The 22,925-nt window shown below is 31.4% G+C and overlaps 2 protein-coding genes across 3 annotated transcripts; one reads left to right on the top strand and one right to left on the bottom strand.

Annotated features, from left to right (window-relative positions):
* Positions 1–2,447: 2,447 nt before the first annotated feature.
* Positions 2,448–5,619, top strand: LOC123914488. Its single transcript, XM_045965684.1, has 3 exons — positions 2,448–2,629; positions 3,754–3,996; positions 5,415–5,619. Exons 1-3 carry the CDS (start codon positions 2,612–2,614, stop codon positions 5,460–5,462), a joined length of 309 nt encoding a protein of 102 aa, XP_045821640.1. The 5' UTR covers positions 2,448–2,611; the 3' UTR covers positions 5,463–5,619.
* Positions 5,620–6,646: 1,027 nt separating this feature from the next.
* LOC123914487 (developmentally-regulated G-protein 3) lies at positions 6,647–14,956 on the bottom strand. Of its 2 annotated transcripts, XR_006811834.1 has the most exons (11): positions 14,368–14,594; positions 13,434–13,487; positions 12,680–12,853; positions 11,239–11,310; positions 10,375–10,434; positions 9,876–9,985; positions 8,719–9,018; positions 8,018–8,209; positions 7,581–7,632; positions 7,049–7,442; positions 6,647–6,929 (listed from the first exon to the last, which is right to left on the bottom strand). XR_006811834.1 is itself a non-coding variant. In XM_045965683.1 (10 exons), exons 1-10 carry the CDS (start codon positions 14,407–14,409, stop codon positions 7,392–7,394), a joined length of 1,107 nt encoding a protein of 368 aa, XP_045821639.1. In that variant the 5' UTR covers positions 14,410–14,956; the 3' UTR covers positions 6,993–7,391. The 2 variants fall into 2 exon arrangements, 1 of the variants encoding a protein (XP_045821639.1); XM_045965683.1 differs by lacking the exon at positions 6,647–6,929 and having other exon boundaries at positions 6,993–7,442; positions 14,368–14,956.
* Between the last annotated feature and the right edge of the window lie 7,969 nt (positions 14,957–22,925).

Genomic DNA, 22,925 nt, shown 5'->3' with positions numbered 1-22,925 from the left:
TTCTTCAACATGTAATATTTTCAGTGCAACAAAGAAAAATATGCAATTGTTTTCATTGTAAGTTTGACATATAACACAATTTGATTACCACTCAACACATTTACTCAATAGTCTATTTGGAAAACAATCTCTCCCAAGCCTCCACATTTTCACCTTCTCGATATGAAGTGGTCCGGAATTCGAACCCTGATGATATGAAGTGCCCAAAGCTTATTCCAATCACCAGGGACGAATCTAGGATTGTTTTTTGGCGTGGCCAAAATTTATTAGCCACAAAAGTTTTAAAAGCTGACCCGCCAAGCCTGAATAAATGTAGGACTTGAGTCTTAAAATATTAGCCTAAATTTTTTATTGCTTTTTTGCCTGCCCCAAAAAAGGCCGAATTTAAATATGGAATTTTTGGCCCGACCTGAAAAAACCTCAAAGTTCATACGTGTCGGTCTGTCTAGGGCATGTAGCCTGTTTAGTTAAAATAATCTAGTCAGTATGGGTCATGCTGCCAAGCCGGAATAAATGTAAGGCTTGAGCCTTAAATATTAGCTTGGCCCGAAAAAGCCGAAGCCCATCTGAGTCGGCCCATTTAGGGTCGGGTAGCCCGATTTGACAACTCTACGTGATAAGCACTTTTAACAGTATAAATTCCTTTTTTGTCATAGCGTCAAATAATTTCATCATTTGTACCATAATTCACAATAGGTATTTGTAAGATTTCTTGCACATCTGACATCTCTCTCATTAAACATCGTAATAATAAGTTGAGTATTCCAACAACTTTATTCCTCATCTATAAAGTTGCTAACCTTGTGCACTACTTGATGGGAGTAATTATGAAAAGATTGCTCTCATTGTGAAGACAAGAAGTCTGCCATATTTGAATCGACGAACCATCACCAATTCTCCAACGATAGCCCTCTTTCAACACTATTCGGAAAGACCATATGTTACGTACGCCAAACATAACTAGGATTATGTCCCGAGAACGATCCTAAAAAAATCAAATTCAAAATATTTAGCCTCTAAATTAGTTAAGAAGTTACAACCCTGCTTACCCAAAATTGCTAAATTAAAGTCATGTATGCCCTGAACCCCATACCACCCATTTTTTTCCTCCTAGTAAGCCTATTCCAACTCATGACTCATCCATCGAATACTTTTTTGATTTCCACCTTTCGCACCCATCCACCCAAATGAGTTTAGCAGTTTTCTATGTATTTTTCTAAAGATGTTGAGAGAATAAAAACTCCCATACAATAAGAAGAAACAGCCTATGCAACTATCTCATGTTGTTTAAGAAATGAAAGAAGTGTCATTTTTTATGAAGTAATTGAGATTTAAATATAACCATCGAAAATCTATACGTAGAATTCTACAAATAATTTAGCAACTTTGTATAATTCAACTATGACCAATCAACTATATTTGTTGAATTTATGGCAGTCATTCATCCTTCAAAAGTGGCAATAATTTAGCTAAAGCTGAACAAATAATTATTTTTTTTCTTTATTAGTTACTAGTAAAAATTATTTTTGCATCGATTCTGGGTTCGATTCCCGGTCGGTGTTTATCGAGAAACATTTGTTGGGAGGGATCAATCCTTTAAATAGATCTCAATTATCTCCAGGGAATTAGTATATGCAGTTACGTACGGAAAATACCTATAATTTAAAAATAAAATAAAATAATTCTTACATCTCAAAGATAAGGAAAAATAAAAAAACGATGAGGCAATAACTAGCTGGCAAGTGAGGGAATATCTGTTGTGTTGGGTAGACAGCTAGTAAACCGAAAGGCAAGAGTCAGAGACGGGTACCACAACACGTAAAGAAGGTAACACATTAAATAAAACCAATAACATTACTCTCATTTTCTTTTTCTTCTTTATCGGTGAGATGATCGAAGTTCAAAAATCGTGACAACACGCCTTGCATATATAATATAATGTTATGCTAATTGAGTTAAGCTCATATGATCATTCCTCTGTCATTTTCTAATTATAATAAAATCTTTTTTCTTCAAAAAATAATTATAAAATCTTTTCCAAATTTTAGTTGATTCTTACCCAATAAACAATATTATTTTCCAAATTTACTAACATATATTAACGATTTGTTTGTAAAAATATATCCATTTAAAGCAAATTCTTAATTTATTGACAAATTTATTAGTATTCTTAATTGAGTTTAATTGTTGTGCGCTGTCAGTGTAAAGATTGTTTACACATGCATCCAATAATGTGTTGTCACATCATTTAATGAACGTGACACATCATGTGTTTTTAAATACCATACATCATATGTTGTATATTATTGGACGCATGTGTAAAATAACTTTACACGCATATAAATTAAAGTATACCAATTTATTGACAAATTTATTAGTATTTATTTTAAATGTATTCTTTTATGCATTTATTCAATGAACCTTTTGAGAATTTAATTCTCTTCCTAAAAAGAAAAAAAGAAAAGAAAAAAGAAAAGAAGATTGATAACAGACACGGTGAAACAGGTGTATATAGCCAGTGGCAGTAACCAACCCTTCTTCAAAACCCAATCAGAGATACAAACTCTTTCTCATAAACTCTCTCAAAATCTGAAATCACTATCATCAATCCATGGAACAAAATAAGGAGGTAATAACTTCCTCACTCTTCTCTATCAGTAGTAAGTAGTAGCAAACTCAAACAAATTTTTGCAGCACCATTCTTTTTTTTTTTTGCTTGAAATTGCTGTTTTCTGTGTTAGGTTGAATTCTACTCCGTAACAGAGTTTTTTTTTTTAATTCAACAGAGAAATTATAGAGAACAGAGTATTTTCTTCTTCTTATTTTTTTTTATTAATTTTCAACCTAATAAATAAAGTTTCTGTGATTTTCTTTTTGTTAATAGTATGCTAGACTCTGTAGTAGATGTCAGCGTTAATATGTTGATGATATTGTTTTCTTTTATAGCTCTTTAATTTCATTAATATATTAATTTTGTGTTAAAGCTTTTGATATGATGATTTCAATTCTCATGTTGTTGAATTCTGCAATTAATCGGTAATCTATTTGCATAAAAATTTGATTATTAAATTCCGTCACTGTGATTTAGGCTCTGTTTGGTAAGGCCATATTTTGATCTTATAGCTATAAGCTCATATGATAAAAAAAATCTGTTGGTAAAGGTTTTTCAAAAACAGCTTATAGCTTATTTTACTAGCTTATAGCTTATTTCTCAAATGTTATTACAAGTAGCTTATATCTTATCATTTTTCTTCCAACTTTACCCCTGTCATCTTAGCTGAAAAAAAATTAAATATTAATTAAACATATATTTTTATGTCATTTCATACTTATAAGCTAGTTCAACCACTAATTTTACCAAACACTACAAATTCAATCAGCTAGCTTATTCGTTATAAGCTAAAAGCTAGCTTATGGACGAGATACATCAAACATTCTATGAATCTAAAAAGTAAATTTTTTCTTATAATAAGGAATAGAGGGAGTATGCTATTAGGAAAATACTAATTTTTTAACTTGAAATTGAGTCTTCTGTTTTAAAAATTATTTTTGCCTCTGCTTGTAATGGTTCTGCTGGTTTAGGAGTCAAAACTTTTCAACAATTATTACTCATTCATTTGTTTAATTAGAATTTATTACTGTACAATGAAGAACACAAATATTGCAATTAACAACTGATTTTGCATTTCATAATGTGAAATTCTGCTATGATGATCTCATCATTCCTCTGACCTTTAATTAATTTCTATGCAGAAAAATGGCCCTTGGCTATCAGTTCCAGCATTTGGGGACTGGGATCAGAAGGGTCCAATGCCGGACTATTCGATGGATTTTTCAAAAATTCGGGAAATGAGGAAGCAAAATAAGACAAACCTTTCAAGAGCAAGTCTTGGAAATGAGGAGGAGTTGGTTGCCAATTCTACCAAAACAAATACTATAAACACCGATAACAATGAGCGTCAGCACCCGCATTACCACCAAACTGACTCTCCAGTTGTAAGTTGTCTTTTCACCTTTGCCGTTCTTTATTTTGTTAGCTACTAAAGTACTATTTTAAACCACCACTTAATGATGGTAATATAATAGTTCATGCAAAAAATTTATATTGCTCAAATGAGTAAGCATTGTTATTTACTGTATTACATTAGCTGTTGTTGATGAATGACTTCTCTGGTAGATTTTGTTATTAGAAAATAATTCAAATGGATTTAATTGACTGCATGCATATACATGATAACATGAATCTTTTACTCAATAGGTATAGTTAAACTATGGCTTGAGTTCACATGGAGAATTCCTCATACTCTTCCATAAGAAATCACTCAAATCAATCATTTCTTTTGTTCCCTCTTCAAGTTGAAGTGATTTTTTTTCTTATATTCTTTAATGGAAGGGCACTAGTTAGTATAATAATCTTGAAACTTGTATAGTCAATATATCTAAAATCAATGTTGTTTTCAATGCAAAATTTACCTTTTTTTTTGGTTCCTTAACTAGTGTCCATTCAGTCACTAGTTAGCATGACCCTTCTTTAGTTGTCTATGTGTGTGTACTAGTATGAATTAATCTAGTTTTTTTGGCGAATGACTCAAGTCCTTGAAAATGCAAATATCCTGAAGAATTGTTAATGGCAAGTATGTTCCCCGTTGGGAATAGACATTAGTCCTTGAGAATGACTAATACTATGACCGATATTTGTGGTTTTTACAATGTGATTTTTGCATTTTTTTTTTGTTTGTTTTCATAAAACCAATGAGTTTGTCACCAACTTCTTTTACGGTTTAATTGAGGAGTTTAGTCAACAAGCAAAGAACATAAAATATCTGTATAATAGTACTAGTAATATTGGAACATGGTATGAGGAGAAAGTACTGAGAAGAATAATATGGTGGAAAGTAGGTTGTAGTAGTACTAGGATTTTAAAAAACAACGCCACAAAACTATGGTCAGGGACTTTGCTGGTTAATTACTGGTATAATTGTCATATGCTTCTTTGGCCAAAGCTGGTAGTGGAAACTTATGTTTTTCTATCCAAAGAAAAAAAAAATACTACTTTTTATTATACATTATACATTTATTGATTTATACAATGCATTATTTTTAGCAAGGGCGGTGGTTAGGTTAAAGGATATAAATAAACATTATCATATGACATAATATATGATACTCTTTTGTTGCACATGCATTGGATAATTGGTGTAATCATTTCATTGGTAATGGAGGGTCCCAAAACATGATGATAGGTGGGATTATAGTATTTTACAATCTTTATTAGAATTTAGATTTAGATGTGTTACTGTTACATAAAAAAAAAACTATTTATGTGCATCATATTCATTCTCTCTATTCATAAAATAAGTATTTATGGTGCATAAAATATTTTTTTAATTGAAAATTTCTCTCTCTTTCTACAGACAAGGAGGAGCTTCCTGAGCTACTTCAACTGTTGTATAAAAGCATGATATTCAAGGGTGTCTACAACCTTTCTCGTGTCTTATATAGATTGTTGATTAGGACAGTTATGCTTTTGCTATTGGTTATATATTAATTGTCCATTGTTCTTTAGAAAAACAAACAATTCTCAATCTTCAATGAGGATTCTATGTGTTTAATTTGACATATTCTACGTTTCTTTTTGACAAGTTGACATATTTTATGTTATTTCTAGTTAAAATTACTAACTTCTTTTGGGGAGGACGGTTTGAGTTAAAGAATAAAGGAATCAAAGGAAACATATAATTTATAAATGTTGCCCAAGACTAAGAAAACTTTACTACCAGCTCCAAAATATGCCATGAGGGAATTCAGGAAAGTAAATCTTATAATCTTAAAAAAAAAAAAAAAAAAAAAAAAAAAGAAGCTTATAATCTATAGTGAAACCTGTTTACTTTCCAATTAGTCTTTTCACTATTTTGTTTCTTTTTAAATCAACAAAATTACATAATGTTTTGTGAAGAACTTGGTATTAAAAGATGCAAGCACATTCTTCAAAAACAAATGATGCAAGAACCATTCTAACCTAAAGTTTAAAGTTAGGAGTTGGAACCTAAACATGCTAAACACAACTAAGAAAAGTAAAGACAGTGCAGAGAACTGCCTTGAAAATACTGCAGTATCCTGCATTAGAGCTCAATAACTTGGGGTCAAATAGTAGTATTGTCCTTCTTTACCTTTGACTCAGAGGTGGGTGCCTCCTCATTGTCACTAGTGCTTTGCATCAGACTTCTTCCTCAGTTGATCTTGCTCAGCCACCTTTTGTTCTTTCTTCATCAGTGGATTACAAATCCAAGTCTTGTCTTGTTTTCTTCCTCTTCTTTTGGGGTTATGGTGGCTCCAGATCAAATCTCACCTATAACCTTTACCCATATTCAACCCATCAACCCCGACTAACTACCAATACACAACCATCACAGTACGCCCATAACCTTCATTATTGCATCACCGACCAACAACCGTGCATGCTTCCAAGCTGTTGCTTGCCAGTTCATGCTTCATGCAGATTTCATACCTTCGCTTTGTTGGATTATTGTAATATTTTAATTTTTCTAAATGTTTAACTTGGCAAATTATTCGGGGAAAATGAAGTGTGGTAGCAGTGATACAACATCAAAATAGAAAGCCACATGCAAACTTGATCTACAAGTCATACGCTATATTACTATAAACAACTAACAAAATATATTGACAAGCAGTTTTACAAGTCATGCGCTATATTACTATAAACAACTAACAAGCCATTAAAAAAAACTAGATATATTGACAAGCAGTTTTCAATTTAGAGATTCTCACAATTTTTTATTTTTTTATTTTTCAATTCGACACATTCCTATTCAATTCAACGCTTGTACCGCTGCTTGGCATCCATCGCTAAATGAAGGAACCAATTAGCATGGCATCCCAACACTTTTTTACCGACAATTGATTGGTTTCTACCAACAAAATCACAGCAGTCAAATCAGCCAAGTGGTACTGTTAGGGATTAAGATAGTGAAAAGCATAAATGAAATTTTACATAAATGTAGTACCAAACTGTCCAGCATAAGCATACCTGAATATTCACCTAGACCCATCACAATGCTAATTAAATATCCAGCAAATCATATTAGTCTTCACAAAAAAAAAAAAGGCCCCAATTATTCTGTTAAAGACGTATAATCCCGCAAGATGCATCATTTCCAAAACTAACAGAAAAACAGAACCCCTCGACAGCAAATGGTTTAACTAACCATCACACTATGTATTTCACCTAATCGCTAATAAGAAACAAGTAATTGTAGTGTGATCCAACAACCCTGGAGAAAACTTTACAAGGAGACCTTTGATTCTTCACAGACACCCTCTAGTATCTCATGCAGGCATTGTGGTCCATTTTAAGAAGTCTGACTACGAGTTTATATTTTCTTGATAATCTGAACAACGTCTTCGTCCTCAAGTTCATGTTCCTAGAGCATAACAAGGCATTCGATTTATTATTATTACAAGTATCTTCACAAATGAGGGAGAAGAACAAAAGAAAGAAGAAATTAAGAAAGAAAATGTTGCAAAAAATAAAGAAAACTGTGTAGAGAATCAAAATCAACCTTGCCGACTCTTTGAGGCTTGTGTTTTGCACTTGAACCCCAGACCAGAGCACTGCATCATTTAAAAAACGTAAGCATTGGATGAAGGCGAGGCAAAAAATTGTCAGGCGTGGTAGGAGGATATATTAATTCTAATAACTCTCTTCTTCATAATACAATATGCAGCTTTTTCCCAAACTAAGTTAAGTCATCAAAGTAAAGATCCATTCTAAGTATATAAAGTTCAGACGAGCAAAGGACACAGCAAATAGATAATAACCTAAACAATAGCAGCATATTAATAAAAGGTTTCCTGACTGACAACAATTCAGATCTAATTGTTCGGAAAAACAAAGTTAATCTTCACATGCATTGCTGAGGTTCATGCAAACATAGAGAAATTGCTCAACATCATAAAGCAATAAATCTTAAGATATCCTTTGGGAGAAGGTACTCACTACTTAAACTGTTTAAGCATGTCCTTGTGAATGCGATCACAGAAGTCTTCAACTGTCTTCTTCTTGGATGACAATATTACAGGGTCTTCATAATCAGGATTCATACCTTTAGGTTTAGTATAAATACGAGTTAAACTGAGATACTCCCAAACCATATCCAGAAGTCCATCAAGGTTCCACTCCAGGTGTGCACTGAATAACAGACAGAAAATTACTCGAACTTCTATATTCTAGTAGTAGATGCAATACAAAAGGAGAATTCTTAATGCCAAACAAAGACAAATAAGAAAGAATACAATAATATAAAAAGCAATTAGTTTCTGAGAATGGGCATGGAGGATTGAATAACCAGAATAAAGGTAGACAGTTAGAGGAACCAAATGGAAGGCAATAAAATACTCCCTCTATCCTTATTTATAAGCAAAACTCCACTTTTTAGATTCATTCAATAACGGATGTATCTGGTCTATAACATAGGTCAGATACATTAGTTATTCAATGAATAAGGTTGACTTTTGCTTATAATTAAGGATGGAGGGAGTATTGGATAGTGAAATCCCTCAAAACTACTGATAAACAATAAAAAATAGCATCTTAAGTGCCTTCACATAAGAATGAATAAAACTCTTATGAAGATTTCTTATTTTTCCAAAGGGGGAAAAGGATTGAGGTAACAATAAGATGGCGACGAGAAGAATTACCTGACAGGGCAGTAATGAGGAAGCTTATCCAAGATCTCCAGTTCCTCAAGTGTGATCTGATCAATCTTATTCACAACATAGATGCAGGGTGTATATATTCTACTGCCTTCAATGACATCTATAAGGTCATCAGCAGTGGCATCGTACCTTAGAGTAATATCTGCATTATGAATTCTGTACTCGCTACATATAGCCTTCACAGTATCAAGATCAAGATGTGTGTTTGTAGCAGTTGAAGTGAAATTGATGCCACCCTTTTCTTTCCTCCTGAAAGTCAGGTTTGGTGGCTCTTTGTTTAACCTGAAGTAGGAAATAAGAGAAATAAATAATCATCAGGGGAAATAAAAAGCAAGAAAGACAGCAACAGACATTAGAGCCCATAATTATATAACCAAATTTCTTTCCCAGAAGATCCGGCCCACCTGCTACATATGTTGGGGGTTACATGTAGTCGCACTTATCTCGTTGCTTATACAGGTGTGGGAAAGGTTGTCAAAGTCAAGATTCTATGTAAAGTCGTTTTGCCTAGGTGAACTCTGATCATAAACTCGTAAAAGTCCGCGTTTATCTCATATTAGAAAAAATGTCTTAAAAACTTGTATAATATTATTATTATTATTATTTATTTTTGGGTTAAACAAACGCAGGACAGAACCAAACCTGTAGAATGTGCATGATGGAAACAGAGCACATCAAAATACAAACATGTTCTGTTTTTAAGTTATGAAACAGAGGCATAGTGATAAAACGAAACGGAGATGGTTGTTTTCATACGCATCACCGGCATCGGAGGTTTCCTTTGTGCCCTCGGAAACAGCTTTCTTTCATTGTGGCGCATGATTTAAGCTCAGAGACAGGGACGATGGTAACCCCTGCTTTCATTTGAAAAAACAGAATCGGCAGTAACCTCTATTTTTGCGAAAAAAAAAAGAAACGACAGTACCCTCTGTTTTTCACACAAAAACTTAAACGAGAGAAAGGGAAGAGTAGTCTCTTAGGCCAGGTTATGCTTTTTTTTATTTTATTTTTTTATAATTTCAGCAAGTATGTAAACTAGTGATTCCATCCGAGTTGAGTGAGTGCACGAGTCTCCTACAGTTGGCCACATAATTGGTACCATATCATAAACATCATAAATAAACAGTATAACATGTTACCTTATACCAAATCCTTCTAACTCCTTTTCTATAAGACGCTTATGAGTTATTGGCTTTATTGCATCAAGAACAATTAAAATGCAATTGCATGTCCTTGCGGTACTAATAACCTGTGTTTGCAGACAGGTATACAAAACAAAAGATATTAGTGTTTGCCTGTGTAAATGAGGGATGAAAGATGCATTCCAAACACAGATGTTAATTGCTGCAAATGAAATATTCTGTAGGTAGAAACTCAAAAGATACGCCATTACCAAGTAAGGATCATTAAATAGGTAAATATTGATCACATTAACAGAAACTTGGCAGACCAAAAATAAAGTAATAAATTATTGTGACTTAAAAACCATATTTCCTCAAAAATATATGCTATGGATATTAGTTCAACGTTCAGAAAAATGTAAATAGAAACAGATTAGAAAGAACAAGCTTTGGCTGATGAATATTATATCATCATAAATACCAAATGTAATTGATAACAAGAGCATATTATTGTTACCTGCCTTCCTCTGCCCTTTCCATCCTTAGCACCCTCAATAATTCCAGGGAGATCCAGCAACTGACAAACAAAATTAAACATTTACAACAGAAAATTGCATGAAACGAAAATATGTATCACAAAGATAAATTCTCTTATGATTAAGTTGCAATTACATAAACTATTTATTAAGTACTAAAAATTAAGGGTTGAAAACTTCATTTTTTTTAAATAAACAATAATAGTGGGATCATCTTGTCTATCATGTTGCATAAAAAAAAATTTGTCTATCATGTAATAGATTTTGAGAATAAAGTTAATTTTAACCCTTAAATGTCTAAATTATATAAAAGAAAAACTGCCAAAGAAACACCTCTACTTCGTTGTAGAAACTTCAAATAGGCAATCTTCCGATGCTTAAATTGACAATAGAAACAAATCTAGATTGGGAAACATAAGAACCTTAAATATACATTCTAAGTTGTAAAATTTTCAATTGAAAAGGTGGGCTAAGGGATAGCTGATACAGCAATGAACAATCAAGACAATGTTTATATCTTTTTTATTTTTAGTCATTGAGGGATAATTGATACAACAACCATCACAATGTTGCAACCTATCTATCAATGCCTGGAAATGCTCCTTGAAAACTAAGTGCACGTGCATCTGATAGTCAGAAGTCATTGTTTAGAGAGGCACCATTCATATATCATCTACAATTCTCTCAACTATCATCAGAAAGAGGGTCAGCTAAATTTAGTTTTAGGCATTCCGAATTTTTCAACCCACACAAGAATATGTAATATATTGCCCTTAGTTTTGGTCCAAAAAGAAAAGCAAAAAAACTATTTCCCTTAGTAAGGTGACAAATTCATCAATATATACCTGAATTTTAGCTCCACGATATGTGATCACACCTGGGATGCAAGTTAAGGTAGTGAACTCATAGGAAGCAACCTAAAAACCAAAATAAGTAAACTTGTTAGACAAACTATTTAACACAAGCTAAAACTAAGATAGATTACAAAATTGTTATGATCCCATCACCCAAACCCAATACAAAGATAAAGTTACCCTGTAGGCACAAGATGACTGACTACTAAATAAACACAGTGAATAATCTTTTTCCATTTTCCAAAAGGAAAAAATAGTTGATTTGAGATGGAAGAGGTAGAAACAACAGAAGTAAATACAGCAAGTAAAGTAAAAATGAGAAGTTTAATAAAAAAGAAACAGCTGCTCATATAATGCATCAGATTAGAGTACGTTAGGGATAATGTGAACAATATAAGATAATATAAAATAAACGCATATCTCATGCATTGTTTGATTAGTAAAACACATTAGAAACATGATATATAATAAAATAATATAATATTAACAATTACAATATTTATAATTATAATATAAGATACATTTTTTAAAAGATATTAAGATACTATTAATATGTATTAATCCACTTATAATTTAATAACTGTTACTATATATAAAAAACATCTAATATCTTAATAGTAAGGTTGACTCTCTCCCTCCCAAAACAAAGGTTGATGTGGAACAATTTAAGTCATCCTTTAGGATTGGTTTCCATGTATCCTTACATATCAAAATTTATTTCCTTATTTAATTGAGAATAGCAGTCTAGTATTTGTTTCAATAGGGATAACCAAGTGAATGGGCTCAGGTGGTTACAAAACTCCAGTTAATGATAACTTATTCGGGATAACCCGAATTTGAATCCTGGCTGGAACAATCCTTGGCTAGGCTTTACTTACCAACTGGCCGAACAACGTATTACCAGGGCCAATTCCCCTAGGAAGGAGGGTTAAGACAAAAAAGAAAAAAAGAAAGCATTGGTGCTGTCTTTTTGCAAAAATACTTGACATTCATTTACATCATCAATACAAGTCTATTGTAGAGTATCCGTTTTCCTATTTTCTATACAATAAGCACTGAGAGTGCGTTTATTTAAGATTTTCCCCCTTAAAAAATCACTTCATTTGAATTTTTTCTCTCTCAATTATAGAAGTTAAACATAGTGTTGAAAGAGAGAAACAAGAGAGACATGGAGAAACCGTGTTTGAACTACACAGTGGAGTCAATTTTTTATATGGCAATAAATACAAAAATAAATATAGAAGACACTATCCCTATTTACATATTATGATATGCCTGTACAATAAATACAAAGTCCATATGTTGTTGAAAGGTTAGACTTCCTTGGGCTCCATTGTATAATATTGACTCCAAAACACGGCACAGAAATTAAAGATTGGCCCATAGTATAAATGACGAAGACAATGCATGAATATTCCAATACATCCTATACCTCTGAAAATGTCCCAGTCAATTTATTCAGCAGAGTAGACTTGCCAACTGAAGGGAAGCCCACGAGACCAACTCTTGCATCCCCACTTTTGGTAACATCAAAACCTTCGCCAGCACCTCCACCTCCCTTAGTTGTAGGTGTAAGGAGTTCCCTCCGCAGTTTTGCAAGTTTAGCCTGGCACCAAGAACGGAAAAGAGGTAAAAAAAAACGAGAGAGAGGAGCTAGAAAACCTAAAACGATAGGGGTAGTAATAGTAAGGAATAAAATTCTAATTCTAAAAATAGAACACTCATTATTCCTTCAATATTGCATATTGAATAAACAATAGTACTATAATAGCAAGGATGCTTGTGGACTATAGAAACCAGAAGGAAGGGAGGAAGAAAAAAAGATAAAGAATATAAGAAACCAATAGCAGGAGCAGAATGTGCTACGCAGCCCATGCCTAAAGCTACAAAAACAACTTCTGCAAAGAAATGTTGGCAAATTTATAGGATCCTGAACAATTGCACTTCAAAATGCAATCCCTAAAACAACTATTTGATCTAATATATACAAAGACACTACTATAACAGCACTTGAAATAAACATTTTATACAAGCTTAACATAAAAATATGCCCCATTGTCTTCAAAATCAAACCTCAACTAAAGCCAAACAGAAACCACCAACAAAAAAAATAGAACAGCACACTGCTTCTTCCCCGTATACCATATAATATTTAATAATCAAACAAAATGTACTAATATGATTACCTTGAGTAACCCCAAATGATGAGCAGTTGCCTTGTTCTTTTGAGTCTTTGCCATCTGTAAAATACAAATAACCATGATCATCCTCAAAATAATAATAACTAAACGACAGAATAAACTTTGCAGCTATTGCATATAAAACAATCAGTACATATCTAATGCAGTTCTTTTAGTTGACAATTGACATACACCAACTTCACTTATTTTGAGTAGTGTAAAATTCATCATATTTAGTGGCTTGCAAAGCACAGACACTCATTTGATGAGGTGTGTCACCGTGTTAGACATGCACCGACACTGACACATATGATTACATTGAACTATGTCATTTTCTCAAATTATTATCGGTGTCGATGTGTAAGGGTTTGTGTCTGTGTACATGCTTGTAAACATTCATATAAGCAATCAAACAAAGGATAAAAAAATTTACATTCATATGTACACAAATAAAATATAAATTGAAGGATATAAACTCAGAACTTAAATTAGGTCCGTCAGATACACTTCAAAAGGGGGGGGGGGGGGGGGGGGGGAAGTTGATGATTCAAAATCAAACGGTAGAAAATTCAGAATTTGTTAAAAGAAAACTAATAAACTCCAGCAATATACAAAAAATTCTATCAATTTATAAAATTCTATTCAAAATGCGAAATCAGCACTTCAAAAGGGGGGGGGGGGGGGGGGGGGGGGAGTTGATGATTCAAAATCAAACGGTAGAAAATTCAGAATTTGTTAAAAGAAAACTAATAAACTCCAGCAATATACAAAAAATTCTATCAATTTATAAAATTCTATTCAAAATGCGAAATCAGCACTGCTATAAAAAAGGTGAAGTTTCATTCGAATAAATCGTATAAGCCTACAACTATTTCCCTATGTTCCATTCATAATCGAATCAAACGAAGCGGAAATTAATCTTGTGGTAAAGCATAAGTACCTCATCTTCGATGTCTTTGATTTTCTGCATTACCGTCGACATTGTTGAAGAAGGATAAGCTCGAAAGCAACAGGAAATAGATTCGGTTTACTTCCGGCGAGAAGTGAAGTGAGATTGAACTTTGAAACCTATGCGGTGGTGAAATGTATAGACTTAGAGCGTTGCGTTGCACCGGAGAAGAAGAAGGTGCTAGAACAAATATGCAGAAATGGTTATGGTGAAGCTTAGGGTAGAGAACGAATTTGCGATTTGTATTGGGCTGGCCCAAAATAATCTAAAGTTATTTGGGTTGGGCTAAAATAAAAAATATGGAAAGAAATATGTTAGAGATTTACTTTTTGCCACCCCATCCATTTTCTCGGGTGCCCTACACAGGGACGGATCTAGAAATCAATGAGACGGGGGGCCGAATGGGCCGTTTTTTTTTAATAACAAACAATACATATAAAATAAAATCACTATAGTTTTTTTTACAAACATTGTAGCACCTAAAACAAAATAAAATTTTGTGATAAAATAAAGGAAAATGCTAACATGTTAAAAGTTGGATATGGTAATTTTGACTAAAAAATCGTGTAATCAATTTCTTAAAATTACAAAAAAAAAATTGCTCTTATCAATACAAAATTTCTATATTTAAATTCATTATTATTAGTAAAACTCTAAAATAGAATAGACAAACATATAGTATTAGATTAGATATTGTATAAAAAGAAGTAGCTAGGAAATAGGATGTGTCATTAGCAACCCATAAACATTAAATGATCATCTATTTAAACCACTAGTACACAAAAAAACAACAACTAAAACACTCACTCTCTCCATTCACTTATAGGATAGGATATACATACACATATGCCCAACTTAACAACTTATAGATTATAATATACATATATATAACATAGTATACATATTTAGGGAGGGGTTTGGAGCCCCTGCTCGCCCCCCCTCCAGTCCGTCCCTGCCCTACAAATTTACCAAAATATCTCCGTCCGCTATTTAGGTAGCAAACACATAAAAAAACTTAAACTTTATAACGTCTTTAAATAAATAATATTGAACATAGAAGAATTGTTTTGTTTTTGTCTTAAGTATAGAAAAAATATTTAACTTATACGTACAGCACATTAGTGCAATACACAAAAAAAAAAAAAGAAGCATGTACACTAGCACAACCTACAGAGTATGTGCGCTATTGATGGAGCATGCTACAATCCAACGTTGCACAAACTGCAGCAGAAATGGCAGCAGGCATCACCGCTGATCGATCATTTTAATGATCTAAGGGGGGTGTATTCAATTAGGATTTCAATGGATTTTAAAAGACTTTTTTATGATGACAAAATCTTGTGGTATTCAATTAAGATTTTAAAAGACTTTAAAAAAGTCTAGTGGTATTCAATTAGGATTTTAAAAGATTTTAAAAAAGTCTAGTGGTATTCAATCAAGACTTTTTACAACTTACAAAAAGTCTTGTGGTATTCAAAAGTATTCTAATTTCGATGGATTGTTTAAAAAATAGGATTTTAATGGATTTTGATGGACTTTTTAGTGAATTTTGAGCTACAAAAAGTCTTTCCTCATATCATGAGATTTTGATGGATTCTCATTTTTTTTTTATTTCTTTCACCTTTCCTCATGTTTCTATTTCATGTTTCATGATTATCTCATGTTTTTTATAATCGTTTATATTTTCTCCCTACCTTTCTATCACGTTTCCTCTTCATGGTTGTCCTGCTACCATAGAGTGTCACGATTCATTATAGGATATAGACATTGAAAATATATACAACAACATGTTTCAACAACAGCAACAAAACCTTGTTCGTCATTTTTTTTTTAAATTGTTTTTTTGTTTATTCATTGATTTTTTTTTTTTTTTTGTAGAATTTTATTCATTGATTTTTTTATTATATTAATGATTGTTGATTTTTTTAAGGAAGGATTAATTTTCATTGATTGATTCATTATTGTTTTAGAAAAAATTTATATCGAATTTATTGACTCATTTAAATCTTAAAAGTCTATAAAGTACTTCAAAATCTCAAAAGTCTGTGTCATAAAGTCTCACAAATTCTTGTGTTAAGAATCTTGATTGAAAAAGTCATTCAAAAAAGTCTTCTAAAATCTCATAAAATCAATACAATCTCACAAAGTCTTTTAAAATCTTCAAAAAAAAAATTTGCTAAAATTGTCTTGTGAAATCTTAATCCAATACACCCCCCTAATATTAATAATACAAGATTATCGTGCCTAAAAAAATACTACTATCATTTTGATGTTACTATTGTGGAGTTCAAAACACCGGATAAAATGCATTTTTTAACTAAGTGTATAAGAATTTACTAAGTCGCAATTAAAGGGTTTTAACCCAACTTTATAACGTCTTTAAATAAAGGCTTAATTAGTCTTTTGGTCCCTTAAAGATATTTTAGGTTTCACATTGGTCCCTTAAAGAAAAAAAGGTCCGGATTGGTCCCTTAAAGTAAAAAAGGCCCGGATTGGTCCCTTAAAGACATATATTTTTGCCATATTGGTCATTTCCGTTAAATTTTAACTCCAAATATAACAAAAAATTCCAATGGTTAAAATTTTAAAAATTAATAAGGTTTTTAGTGGACCACTTACACTTAATGACATCCACAATTCAATCTACTAAAACTAACGTTTTTTTGTAAAAAATTGACGGAAATGACCAATTGAGAAACAAATGTGTCTTTAAGGGACCAATCCTGACCTTTTTTTCTTTAAGGGACCATTGTGAAACCTAAAATATCTTTAAGGGACCAAAAGACTAATTAAGCCTTAAATAAATAATATTGAACATAGAAGAATTGTTCACACTAGTGCAATACACAAAAAAAAAAGAAAAGAAGCATGTACACTAGCACAACCTACAGAGTATGTGCGCTATTGATGGAGCATGCTACAATCCAACGTTGCACAAACTGCAGTAGAAATGGCAGCAGGCATCACCGCTGATCGATAATTTTAATGATCTAATATTAATAATACAAGATTATCGTGACTAAAAAAATACTACTTTCATTTTGATGTTACTATTGTGGAGTTCAAAACACCGGATAAAATGCATTTTTTAACTAAGTGTATAAGAATTTACTAAGTCGCAATTAAAGGGTTTTAACCCAACTTACACCGTAAATTGAGTTCATATTCACTCGATTTCATTATGCTTCATTTAGTAATTCCTTTTAACAAATGTTTGCTAAGTGGCATTTAGAGATTCCAATGGTCCAAATTTATCCTTTAAAACCAGTTCTTTTTATTTAAAATATAAAAAACATGTCCTTGTGACTCATGTTTCTATTCATCGTCATCTCACCACTCGCGTCATCATTGAATCACAGTTGTATTACTTGGATATATTCAATATCTTCCCCTTTTTAGTTTTAGCCTTTTATGCTATGTTTGGTTCGGGGTTTTTGGAGGGGAGGTGAGGGAATATTTTAAATGTTTTGTGTTTGGTTCAAATTTTATGAGGGGAGAGGAGGGGAGGGGAGGTGAGCAAAATCTCTCAAATGACCAATTTTTGCTTCCCCCCAAATTGGGGGGATTTGGAGGGAAGGGGAGGGGAGGTGAGGAAAGATGAGTTATTATAATTTTAATTACATTGACATAATTATCCTCATATTTATTTGAAAATACCAAAACTATCCTTTTAAAATTTATATTAAATCATACTGAGTTATTTGCTTGTTGCCATTTTTTTGACGTTGCCAACATCCTGTGTTTATTTTTTACGTGTACTATTTTTTTTTTTTTTGTTTTAATGTACTTTGATACTTGTTTTTATTTTTTACCTATCGTACAACATTTTTAAGAATGAATACTTTTTTTTATATATAATAAAATGAACACTTTTTAATTCGTTGCACTATATATATATATATATATATATATATATATATATATATATATATATATATATATATATATATATATATATATATATATATATATATATAAACTATCAACAAGTTTTTTTAGGAAAATTAACTATCAATAGATTGTTTTATACATATTTTCATATTCTACACATTATTTTAGAAGTACTCTAATATTTTTGAACATAAAAAATTTTGTTAGAATTTTGCATTTGATTATTTATGGAGTTTTTGATTATTTAGTTTTCATATTTGATTGTTTATGTAGTGAATAGTGAATAATTTTAAAATGTTGAGATTTTGTAAAGATTATAAGAATAAAAAAGTAAATTAATTTTAGAATCTCTCTCCTCCCCCCATGAACCAAACATATATTTAATCAAAATACCTCCCTTCTCCTATTCTGAACCAAACATATATGTAATTAAAATTTCTCCCCTCCTCTTCCCTCCCCTCCCCTCTCCTCCATTAATATCCCCCCTCTCCTCCCCTCCATTGAACCAAACAGACACTTAGGGTTCAACATCCGGAGATTGAAATTAGCTTCTCAAAGGTTTAAGCAATGAATGAAATTAAAATGATAAGTTATGGCTATTTAATTTTATTGTTTTTATGGTATCTATCTATTATTTATATGTTTAGGAGTTTCTCTCTCATGGTCTTATTCCTATGTGGCACCATTTCATTGATCCATGTCTTATGTGGCATTCTAATATTTCTCCAATTCCTATGTGGCTAACTATGAAGGCCTTTGCAATTTCTCTAATACATGATGATATCATTTTACTTAGAATCTTTGGCTAATTTGGAAATTCAATTATTTCTCAATTATTGTTTATAAATCGAATATAATGTTCTTCAATTAAATCAGGATATATTCAAATCATTTGATTCATTATATTACATATTAATTCATTAATATATTATTAGTGTCAATCCGTATTATTTTTTTTTTTTTTGTAGCAAAATTTTTGTGTGAATAGTAATTATGCTCTTTATTGACATTAATTAAGTTTTTTTATTTTGAGAAAATCCTCATTGACTTATAAAAAGAAAATTCTAATCATGATTAATATCATTTAACAGCAAAAACGTTTTAGTGCCTGGGATCAATATATAGGTATAGTTTTCACCATTATTTATCACATATTGTTTTTCTTCCATTTTTTTAAAAAGGTATAGCACACTTTTTTTTTCTGTTCACTTACTTATTTTCACGTTTATATTGTTCTACTCTAACCATTTTTGTACACTTTTTTTTTCCAGCTAACATTTAAAGGTACTCTCTTTCTCTATTCGTCTATTTTGTGTGAGTAGTATATTTCATTTTCATCTGCTTCATTGTTGGCTTATTTTTGTACTACTGTTTTTATACATCTCTATGACCAATAAAATACTATGAGCACTTATTTATGAATTTATTGAGCACTTATTTATGAATTTATTTTCTACGCAGATTAGACTATTTACAATGCATATGTCCTTAATATAGATAATTTTGTTTTGTTGATTGTAATTTTTTTTGTTGATTATAATTGTTTTCATTGTATATTGCAGATTCATGATCCTTGCAAATATTTGTGATCTTTGCATGTTAGAGACAAAAATTACAACACAATATTCACGTGTACAGCCGCATCGTAACCGCACCACAACCGCATCAGAAGCCGCATCAGACATTTTCGACGATGTTGGTTCAAATTTTCTCACAAAAAAATAAAATTTATGACCTTTAAATCATAATTTGTGTCAAATCTAATGAAAAATCTTACTTTTAACCATCTCTCAACCGTGTATTTTAAGCACATTCAAATTAGTGTTTATGGAATAAACTAAGACTATGCAATGATGAATAAATAATATAGTTACATAGTAGTTTCATTTTATATAGCTTGTGAAATGTCAAAATGATTTCACGCCGCAATAGCCGCATTGCGCGTTGTAGCGACCGTAATGACCGCATTCGCAACAACCGCAACCACATCCATGACCGCAACCACAATTTAAAACCTTGACATAGACTAAAAAGATGGTTTAACTTTTTCATGATGACTAAATTGGATCCTTTATTGAAGGAATTGTGTCTTTTTTTTTTATATCAGAAGAAATTATGTCTTTACTCTAATAACTTTTTAACAATTATATTTATTCAATTCAATATAATGACTTATTTATGCATTGACCATATTTAAACTTTCTATGAATAAGATCATCCTATTAAAATTCAAATTTCATATAATATTAGTGCAATAAAAATATGGAATATGCTTAACTGTATTATAGTAATTATTGTAATACATTAGATGTTAATACATGTCAAAATGCATTTGAATATTCATATGTTGTATATCAATCAAATAAATCACTTGATACCAGAATTAACCCCGAATCAAATTAAACTGGCTGTGAAAACAGAAAAAGAAAGAAATAATTTAGTGCTTTTTTCTGCAATTTATAGAATTCTTTCTTTTGATGTTCAAAAAAATATGTGTAGATCCACATTATTTGTAGTGTTTACTATTATATAGTACAAAGTTTCCACATCTGTTGCTTGACAAAAAAACCATGAACATGTTTATGAATAAAGAAGGCCAGAAACACTATTTTTTTTAACACTTTCAATTACTCAGTTCGCTCTTTAAGTGAGTGACACTCATGTGAGTCTCACCACTATATATAGAATATATTAAGAAAATGTTATTAACACTCTTCTCAATTTTATTTTCTAAACAAGAGAATCATTTAAAAATATGGTCACGGGGAGGTTGATCTTCATCTGAAAAATAATATAGAATTTATTTATTCAATTTGTTATGTTCATGAGATCCTTGCATTGTAGTAAAGACCCGTGGAGATGGCTACAAGAGAGAAAATAACACGTTGATCGGAAATAGAGAGTGGATGAGTTTCACTCTTCGTCAGACCATTCCGCCCTTCCCCTTTAAAATCTCTAAAATCTGTATCATTTTTCATATTTAGATAAATTACATTGAATATATCAAATAAATTTTGTTAATTAATAAATCACAAAATATTATTATTAATATTTTAATATTTTTCAATGAAAATTAACCCGTGCAATTGCACGGGTCAGTTATACTAGTTATTTATATATTTAGGAGTTTCTCTCTCATGTTCTTATTCTTATGTGGCACCATTTCCTTGATCCATATCTTATGTGGCATTCTAATATTTCTCCAATTCCTATGTGGCTAACTATGAAGGCCTTTGCAATTTCTCTAATACATGATGATATCATTTTACTTAGAATCTTTGGCTAATTTGGAAATTCAATCATTTTTCAATTATTGTTTATAAATCGAATTTAATGCACCTATTAAAAATAATTTTAAAAGGAAATAATTGACTATTTTTGTACCAATTTCGTCAAAAAAAAATTATTTTTGTACCAAAGCAATTGTTTTTAAATTTTTTTTTATGAAAGGAAGATTGCCAACTGCATATAATAATTAGGTATAATTGTCGGCTGGATATAATAATTTTTATGATCTTCAAATTCAATTAAAAAAATATTAAATCTTTATGGTCTCCAAATTATTCTCTCACAAAATTTTTTCTAAATGGTCGTGTATCAAAATACTAAGGTCACACACACACATATATATATATATATATATATATATATATATATATATATATATATATATATATATATATATATATATGGGAGTCCCTAATATGCACCTCTCTTTTTTAGGTGCACCGGTGCACCCCTGTCTTTTACCTGCTATAGCAGGTTGCATTAGTTTTTAGATAGTGGGGCCCACATGAGAGAAAAAACTAATTTTTTAAATTGAAATAGGTTGATTACATTTATGTCATTGGATTGATTCTCAATCTCTTTTCAGCTTTCCTTCATTCATCTTCTTTTCCAAGTGTTAAAACTCATATTTCTCTTCTACTCTCAAAACGTTGCCGACAAACTCATCGTTGCTGCATCGGCCGCCGGTAAAACCATCCTCCGCCTTGACCCTAACTCTTACGGAAGCCATTTCGCTTCTCTCTCCCTCGAAGATCTCACCTCTTACCTCAAATGTTTCTAATTACACCGAAGAAAAAAAAATTGGATTTGGGAATTTAAAAATGAAAATAGTTTTTTTTTTTTTAACTGCGAAAATAGTCTTCTTCTTGTTGAATATGACACCATTGTTCTCATTTTCTTTCTCTCTCTTTACTCACTCTTCTCACGGGTCTCTCACTCTTTCTCTCAAGAACACCAACCGGTGTTCTTCGATTCCGGTGGCCAACTCCATGTTATCTTCATCTCTCTCTGATAATTGTAACCCAACTGCAAACCGTAAATCCCTAAATTATGTTTTCCCCAAATTTTAATTTTTTGTTGTAATTTCAAGTTATTGTGTGTTGTTGTAGTGAAGAAATTGGAGTATAAATTTAGATTTGTTGCTGCTGGTAGTACTAGAAATCATGTATTTTGGACTTTTATGTTTGTTTGTGAGAGAACAAAAGTAAAACAAGTGAGATGAAAATATCTTAGTAAGAATCGGAAGAGGGTGAAGGAGAAGAGAATGCCTTTTGAGACTTTTCTACAAATGAATGAAGGAAAGAGTTTGGAAATCAATCCAAGGACAAAAACGTAATCAATCAATTTTCATTTAAAACAAATTATTTTTC

Source organism: Trifolium pratense, linkage group LG3 (assembly GCF_020283565.1).
Source record: "Trifolium pratense cultivar HEN17-A07 linkage group LG3, ARS_RC_1.1, whole genome shotgun sequence".
NCBI classification, from domain to species: Eukaryota; Viridiplantae; Streptophyta; class Magnoliopsida; order Fabales; family Fabaceae; genus Trifolium; species Trifolium pratense.
This window is presented reverse-complemented; position numbering and strand designations above follow the sequence as displayed.